This window comes from Pseudochaenichthys georgianus, chromosome 4, assembly GCF_902827115.2.
Source record: "Pseudochaenichthys georgianus chromosome 4, fPseGeo1.2, whole genome shotgun sequence".
Lineage (NCBI taxonomy): Eukaryota > Metazoa > Chordata > Actinopteri > Perciformes > Channichthyidae > Pseudochaenichthys > Pseudochaenichthys georgianus.
In genome coordinates this window covers 34,647,902-34,656,931 of record NC_047506.1, presented here as the reverse complement: position 1 = coordinate 34,656,931, position 9,030 = coordinate 34,647,902, and the positions used below count along the sequence as shown (strand labels likewise).

General features: G+C 40.7%; 1 protein-coding gene and 1 long non-coding RNA gene across 3 annotated transcripts in view; one reads left to right on the top strand and one right to left on the bottom strand.

Moving 5' to 3' along the window:
* Positions 1 to 293: 293 nt before the first annotated feature.
* Positions 294 to 9,030, top strand: part of trmt1l (tRNA methyltransferase 1-like) — a 29,095-nt gene continuing 20,358 nt past the window's right edge. The window contains exons 1-4 of one of the 2 annotated variants that reach the window (XM_034081653.1): positions 294 to 368; positions 3,269 to 3,376; positions 3,520 to 3,582; positions 4,050 to 4,163. In XM_034081653.1, the coding sequence (XP_033937544.1) occupies positions 308 to 368; positions 3,269 to 3,376; positions 3,520 to 3,582; positions 4,050 to 4,163 (346 nt within the window). In that variant the 5' untranslated portion in view covers positions 294 to 307. The remainder of the gene's footprint in view (positions 369 to 3,268; positions 3,377 to 3,519; positions 3,583 to 4,049; positions 4,164 to 9,030) is intronic. The other variant, XM_034081654.1, reaches the window with a different exon arrangement.
* On the bottom strand, positions 5,346 to 7,718 carry LOC139433784 (uncharacterized). The gene is made up of 5 exons (XR_011643182.1): positions 7,631 to 7,718; positions 7,167 to 7,354; positions 6,751 to 6,864; positions 6,006 to 6,455; positions 5,346 to 5,923 (listed from the first exon to the last, which is right to left on the bottom strand). It is a non-coding gene; the product is annotated as an uncharacterized lncRNA (long non-coding RNA).

The window sequence follows — 9,030 nt, the reverse complement described above, 5'->3', positions numbered from 1 at the left end:
ATATATATATATATATATATAATTATTTATTTATTTATTTAATTTTGGCTTAAATGGCATTCCATAATTTATTTTTGGAATGTTTTTTGTTTTTAATATCTGATTTTAATGTCTATATATTTGTAAGGGTGTTGGGGAAGGATCTACAACTGACATTCCATTGTGTGAACCTGTTTTGAAAAAGAAATGTAGCTTGTAACTGTGTAAATGAGTGTTATGTTCAAAAGCAAATTATTACGTTTTCAAACTGGGCAGTTTACGTTAAGCACGTAGGACAGACATTTCCTGCGTATTGCTGTGGTTAGCAATGGCGGAGCTCAAAGAGGCAGATGCTGCTCAGCTACACCAGGAGGACGTCGATATCAAACGTAAGTTAATTCACCCCATTTGTCGTTTCAACTCCAAATGTAGGACATATAATTGTAAAACACATTCCAATGTAGTCGCTATCAGCACTGTGCAGTGAATTCATAGTGAATATCAGTTTGTAATTGCTTAACTAAACGAGGGCCTCACCACGGAGCTCCGCCATGGGACCTAAATAGTCAACAATAACAGCGACGAAGACGCAGGAGCTTACACTAGCCTAACCGTTGTGGTCAGCAGTTCTCTAAAGTGGTGTATCTCTTCGCAGTTGCTTTTTGTAAGTGTTGTATTCAGGTTGTACACCACAGGTTTGGTTGACACGGTCTCTTCACGGAGCTGCACTACAGGGCCGCTCAGTTAGGACATCGACTGTCCATTATTCAACGGTTAAATGTCTGCGGAGACTCTGGTTTTGGTTTCACACAAAAAAAAATCGCGTTAGGAAATGGAAGTGTTTCGAAAGTGTGATACGGTCTAGTTATGGAGTGGAGCAGGGATATATGGTCTGTAGCAAGTATATTATGTATTGTAGGCTATAATGTAGGCTATATACAGTGTGCGAAAAAGTACACGTCCCACCGTCCGGGACGTGTTATTTACAATATCGGACAAGTAGATCTTTCAATTGACTTGTCCGGCGGACAAGTGGCGTTTTTCGCCCTGATTTATTGACAAATTATTGATACATTCAGTTTACAAAAGGCAGAACTCATTCGCAAATTGTACGTGTCCGCCATTGTTCGTTTAGAAATGTTAGTTTCGGTTCTGCTTGTCGATTCCTAAGGAAATGCATCTCGCCGCTTTCTGTACAGTTAGACGGGGGCGGAGCGGGCGGGAAGTGTAGCACAGTGGCCGGGTTGGGAAGCAAAACTCGGTTCCGAGGAGGAACAAATAACAATTGTCCGGTACCGGGATTAATAAGCGTTGTGAGGACAGGAGGCGAGGCCGAGCCCCGCGGACTGCAGCTCTCTCTATGCTCCGTATCAGCTGATCGCTGCGTCTCTCTCTCTCTCTCTCTCTCTCTCTCTCTCTCTCTCTCTCTCTCTCTCTCTCTCTCTCTCTCTCTCTCTCTCTCTCTCTCATAATATATATATACATAATATACTTGCTACAGACCATATATCCCTGCTCCACTCCATAACTAGACCGTATCACACTTTCGAAACACTTCCATTTCCTAACGCGATTTTTTTTGTGTGAAACCAAAACCAGAGTCTCCGCAGACATTTAACCGTTGAATAATGGACAGTCGATGTCCTAACTGAGCGGCCCTGTAGTGCAGCTCCGTGAAGAGACCGTGTCAACCAAACCTGTGGTGTACAACCTGAATACAACACTTACAAAAAGCAACTGCGAAGAGATACACCACTTTAGAGAACTGCTGACCACAACGGTTAGGCTAGTGTAAGCTCCTGCGTCTTCGTCGCTGTTATTGTTGACTATTTAGGTCCCATGGCGGAGCTCCGTGGTGAGGCCCTCGTTTAGTTAAGCAGTCTCTCTCTCTCTCTCTCTCTCTCTCTCTCTCTCTCTCTCTCTCTCTACACACAGCAGATCCGCTTCCCGTTTAGCCTCATCTTTGTCAAACTTTCTTTCTCTAACACGTAATGAAGGTTATTAAGCGTTTTAGCTCCTGTGTTGTTAATATTGACCGCCATTTCCTTTATGAAGTGAAGCAGCCTCCCTGTCTATGTCCTCACATCCCCCGAAAAGCACTAGGCCTATAGGCCTATAGGCTATAAATATAATGTATTATTATTATATGTCCTCTGTGTTGGACATGTGTGGTTGGACTGTGTCTCACAGGCAGGTTGCAGTGTAGCATCAGAGGACACTGGGCCAATCGTACATTCTCAAACTGCACCACTTAGAACTAACTAAACAATGCAGAGATTATTTTTATATAATTGTGTTCAATAACCGTAAGAAATGCAACAGTATGAAGTGATTTGTAAATAGGAATACAGATTTGACTTAATGTTTTCATAAATATATTTTTCTCCCAGTTTGTCACGGGACTTATTTTGACCCTCTCAAAGAACCGGAACCGAAAATAACCGGAATCGAAAAGCAGAACCAGAATCGTTACAATACAAACGATACGCAACCCTTTTTGTGATGCAGTAAAATGTTACCGCTCACTTACGTTGGCGGTGTCATAAAAACCATGGGAAAATGTAAAATACGATGGCGAAGAAGAAGATTCCAGTGGCCCAGATTTTTGTCCATTCTGGACAAGTGAAAAATGTATTCGGACAAGTACATTGCCAAACTCACTTGTCCATGGACAAGTACTCTCTAAAAACTTTTTCTCACACTGATATTATATGTAACTATATTAGAGAATACTGAGGTCATGACAAACACTGGTAGCAGCTAATGTAATTTTACTTATCCAAACGTTTTATTTTGAATGTAAAACCTCCAAATACCAAGATACATATCTTTATAACTACAGCCCTGGTGGGAGCTAATCTATTAATATATTATCCACAGCAGTTTCAATATTTGAATACTTCTTTTAAGTAATGTAGCGAGACAAACACCATACATCTTCCTATTGAAGTTTTTTCATTGTCTCTGAATTTGAGTTTTTCTCTGTATGATGTCACAGTAAAATAATGCTGTTCATAATTCAATGAATTCATCAATACATCACTAGTTGCACTTCCTTAGATAATGGTACCTAGACTTTTATAACTCCAACTTTTAAAAGTAGAGGACATAGGCCTACATTGTTTTTGAAAGTCGTTGAGTAGACAAATATGAACAAACTGCTTAATCTCCTTTTTTTGTTAACTGGTTTCAGTAGCTGTGTAGCTGACAAACTGCTGCTGGGGCTCTCAGTGAATTAAACTAGATAGCTTTATAAATAATTTATTTCCCTTTCTTTCTGTCTGTGAAGGTGCAGATGGTGGAGATGCATCGTCAGCTGGGGACAAAGCTGCAGATCAGGCAGAGAAGACTGAAGGCGCTGCAGACAGTGACACCAAGCCTTCAACTACCACTTCAGGTAAACACTCTTTCTGTGTGTGGATGGGTTCGATGGCCTCATGTCATCTGTATTCACTGACTTTAGGAAGGAAACATTAATGATATGGACTAAAACTTTTTTCTGACTGAACACAACATCTTAATGTTGTCTCCTTTTCACAGACAGACACATCTCCATCCAGACTAAACTGGAAGGACTCGAGGTGCTGGTTGACCTCAATGGTGGTGAGTTCACTTTTACAGGAAGTATTCATAATGCGTTCCTTATCGTCGGCTGTAACAAACTTACATTTCAGAGCTGCTGATGACTACATGTTATATTTTATGAAGTAAGCATCCTTACATACTAGGGGATTTTTTTGTTATTGTGGTTTAATAAATGTAATGTATTGTGCTGTTAGATGGTTGCTGGACCGACCCGTTAATACAGCAAACTGTTTTTGACCACAGTGAACATTTTGTATTTGAAAGGCTTAACACTACAAATATGGATTGAAGCAGAATTTGTTGGATTACCTGATGTGATTTTAGAAAAATCAAAAGAAATTCCAATAAATATTGACTTTTATTAACATGTTGTAGTTAGTGCAGAATGTTTGAAGAATTAAGAGAAATAATCTAGAGAATGATCAAAAATGAAAATAACTTTTATATACATCCTTGGTTTTTGATTTTGTGTTTTCACTCACCAGCGGGACGTAAGTCATGCCCTCTGTGTCCCGAGGAGAAGTTTAAAGCCTGCTACAGCCACAAGCTCCGCAGACACCTGCAGAACCTCCACTGGAAAGTCTATGTGGAATTTGAAGGTAGGAACATAAAACACAAGGGCTGCTTCTCAGGTCGACTATTTTTATTTCCTTGCTCCTCGGTCTCACCGGAAGTTGATTTGCCTGCGCCATCTTGAGTACCGTCCCATGGCTCTTATTTCTGCCGGAGGACCGAGGATCAAGGAGCGAGGAGCGATCATGGAGGAGCGATAACCGAGGAACCACCAGACCATCCTCCGATGAAATCCTCAGATACTCACCCCGCCCCCTTACTGTGTATCGCTCACTGACTGGACGAGGCAGTGCATGCACTGATCTGATGCTTCTTGACATGAGGGCAATATCCCAGCGGAGTGAAGAAAATACATGAACCTCACGGGACTGCAGTCATTAAGTCCTATTTAAAATGTTAATTTGCTCCACACAAACAAACAAAGTGTGCAGTCCAATGAATATTAATCTAACTGGGTTTTGATAGATAACATATCTGTTTTTGTTCTCTGAATAATTGTATTCCTATTGTGCACTCTAATCAATATTAATCAAACTATTGTTCGTTTAAATACATTTTAAGAATGGCGTTTATCTTTTTTGAGAATGACTTTTTTTATTTATTTTTTATTTCATGTATTTGGATCTACAACAGATGATACTAATGTTTATGTCAGTAAATGTGCACTAACAGAGGTGGGGGTGTTTGTGGAAATAACGGGTACAGAGCTGGCTGCTGCCAGACGAACAGCTGTGCAGCGTCATCACAAACGGACGTCACTTCACGTGACGCTCCGGAGGAAAGGACGTCCTATTGCTCTTAAAACTCATTTCCCTGCTTCTCGTGGTTTCCTTGCGTCCCTCCATGCTTCCCTGGTGGGAGGGACTAAACGCAGGGAAACGACGCAAGTGAGGGAAGCAAGGATTTCATTTAATCGATCTGAGAAGCAGCCAAGGTCATACAATGATGCTCTCCTCCTTCTCACTTCGGTTAAATGGAATCCTTGCTTCCCTATATATACACACACACACACATAAAAAAACACTAATGGTCTATATATGATAGAGAAGCATATTGTGTAGGCCTATACTCAGCTATTTTAATAAGTTGAAAAATGAAGAAACAATAATACATTATACATAGACAGAAGTTATATATCAGTAAAAATGAATATCTATGTCATAAAAAATGAAAATGTACTTCTACATCTATATAAAAAATGTAAATGTTCAAGTTAAACACAAGAACATGACACCACCCCGCCCAAACCATATTTACACAAAGTTGCTCATGACACCCGAATGCCCCGTGCATGCGGCCCCTCCAAAGCATGACTGAGAACCTCTTTCTCATATCTTTGTCTTTGGGAAACCATCAAAATAAAAACGGGAGATTTGAGAGTCAACACAAAAACATTTTAAGAAGGAGGTCAAGCTTATTTTCTTCCTTCTTCTTCCTAGATAGATTAGATTAGATTTTAGATTTAGATTAGGACCCTTTGTGTTTCAGGTGACAAAGACTTCGTCAGGTAATATGCAATGGGAGCCTTCCAATGTCCGTGTAGGCCAACCACCATGAACACAAGAGCCTCAGTAGCAGTATCGGTCTCATTGTTTCATCACCCATGTCTACAAAACCAGACATTGACTGGTTATCTGGATTATATTGCACATGTTTTCTGATGGCCATGTCATCCAACATGAGTGAAACACATCCATGTTTAGCCTGGTCTTCCTGGCATCTTCTCTCCAGCATATCCAGCATCATCTTGTTCAGGCCAGGCTTGCCATCCACCGAACACAGCCACCTGTAAAAAAATTGAGAAGTAGCTATTTAACGTACTTGCAACCGTAATTTCCAAAAATGAAATTGAACAACATTAAGACTACCTTTTTGTTGTAGTCTCTCTGAGGTATTTGTATGCCTTTGGACCATGTAGATGGAGTGTGAGGGCACATTCTCTGTGGTCCTTGGAGTACTCATGGCCCTGCTTTGCCTTGAAGTCTATTTGAAGATCTGAAATTGTATGAGAAAAAATGAATAAGTCCCCTTCATATAATAACAAAGGAGTTTAATAAAGAGTGTAAGAGTAAGATGTACATGAATTTCAAAGTGCTAATTTCATCTTCCCTGAGTAGAAATCAAGCCTCTTTGAGTTCTTCATTAATGAGGTTCTTTTCCCTCAAATCCCCCAAAAGACTCCTCACTGTGGTCTCTGCCCTCTTTTCTCTAGCCATGGCATTCTTCCTCTCTCGCTCGAGACTCTCCACTCTTGCTAAAGCTTCATTGAGTCTGGCCTTAAGAGCAGTAGGAGAAGCAGGCGAGACATAGCTATGATCCTATAAGAGGGATGAACATGGTTTGAGTGATGTTTCACTTCACACACATCACTTTGACACAACTAGAGTATGGCCCACATTATTTCTTATAGTCATCACCTGTCAAAGCCACTGCCAGCATCATGTGTGTGTGTGTGTGTGTGTGTGTGTGTGCCAGGAATGCATGTTCAACATGTCTTCAATTGTGTGTGTATGTGTTTATTTGTGAGTGTGTTTAATATGAGTGGCAGCAAACAAGAGAGATTTTACTTTGTATAGGACCATTATGAATGATGTTGAAAATAGAAATACTCACATCATTAGGCTGAGGTTGTGAGTGTGAGGTTGAAGCTTCTGGGTCGTCCTGAGGGGCCACAGACAGGCTCTCTTCAGCTTTTCTGGAAGTAGACGTAGTCCTGCCCTTTTCTGGCTAAAATGAAAAAGCAGAATACCTACCACACACACACACACACACACACACACACACACACACACACACACACACACACACACACACACACACACACACACACACACACACACACACACACACACACACACACACACACACACACACACACACACACACACACACACACACACACACACACACACACACACACACACACACACACACACACACACACACACACACACACACACACACACACATTATTGATAATAGAATATTTACATTTATGAATGCTAATAACCTTATGATGATACACCTACTCTTTGGAGGTGAACCGGGAAGCTGAAGATGGAGGGAATAACACCATCTCTGAGTCGGACAATCTGTCCTGTCAAACTCGTCCTGCTTAAAATGCTCACTGCAAATCACGGATGACTCGCTTGCAGTGAACCCTTCCCTCCTCAAAGCAACTTCCCACTTCTTTCTCATATCTTTGTCTTTGGGAAACCTTCAAAATAAAAACGGGAGATTTGAGAGTCAACACAAAAACATTTTAAGAAGGAGGTCAAGCTTATTTTCTTCCTTCTTCTTCCTAGATAGATTAGATTAGATTTTACTGTATTCATCCCACAACGGGGACATTCACTTGTTACAGCAGCGATTTATAAAGTCTCAGTTGGCCATGGACATAATGTTTGCTGGCTACGATTTCGCTGGCGGGCATCAATACAGTACAATAATATTCTATTTACAAAATACAACCAATTATAATGTTGAATCTTACTTGTGAAAAGTAATCCCCCGACCCCTGTTCGCAATCGTCCGCCGATTTGCACAGCAATATGCTGCACAGTGCTCTGGCATCTTGAAACCTCTGCTGTCTATGGGTAGAATGTCTGTAGGATGACCGGTCCAAGATGGCGGCCGTATTTCTTGCGCCCCAGCAGCCAATGCGGCGTCTACTCTTTATATGTCTATGATTGGGACGCTACTCAAGATGGCGCAGACAAATCAACTTCCGGTGAGACCGAGGCCGAGGAGCGAGGAAATGAAAAATAAGAGAAGTGAGAAAGGGCCCTGGAAAAATAATCTTTATGGAGCTGGCTTTGTGCCATGCTGAAACAGGAAGTTGGAAGAACACTGTAGAGAACTGGATACAGCATCTGAGGTGTGTCATTCCTATGAGTGCTGCCCAGTGGTGCATGAAGCCAGAATGGAGCAACTGTAGGTCCCGCCTCCGATCTCCCGCTCTCGCCTCAGTCAAATGAATGAAGAGGGAAAATAGCTCTGGATTAAGTTTTAGTGCATTTTACAACTTTTAGAGCCTAATCATTTAAATAAGACCTATAAAAGTGTTCGAACTAGGTATATTACTTAGCTTAAAAAGATACTGACTTACAGATGTCTCTTTCACAATGTCAGTCAATAGGAAAAAGTATTTTTGGGCGCAATGACGTCACGGACTAGAACGGAAGAGTCACCATTTGGTCGCTACAAAAATCCCTCTTCCTGGACGATTGAGTTACATTTTCTGGTTAAACAAGACAACAATTAGCCCCAACCACTTCCAGCTAACACAGTCAGTGAACATTTGTGGGAATAATGAAAATGTTATCATAATTTCTCAAATTAAATTATTTAAAATATATTGGATTGTGTAATACCTACTTAGGTTGTTTATTTATATTGTTTATGATAATTATTAAATTACGAGTTTGACATACTTTACTGCTAATTTGACGTGTTATCTTTGTTTCATGTCCAAAATAAATTAAATGTCTGTTGGTCAGACAAAATAAACAGTTTTAGGAACATATTTTTGGCATTTATCATAATTTCCTCTGACATGTTTCATCATAGAGTAAGTTTATACTAGCAGCTGTGAAGGCTATACCGAGAGAACAAATCCAAAATACAGCATCAAGAGACTGTAAGGCCCCCGGTTGTAATTTTACAACATTACTTGAAGCTATCCTAAAAAAGTCAGTAAATGTTTTGTTTTTAAAAAAAAATACATTTACATAGTCAAACGGTCCTTTTGTTCAGCCTCCCAATGCTATTGGGTAGTAAATGTGTTATAGGTCCTGCCCTCTGGCCATACACAGCAGGGATTTTGGGCCCCATGGAAATATATCACATTGGGCCCCACCAATAGGCCCAGGCCACGCCAACCAAGCACAATTG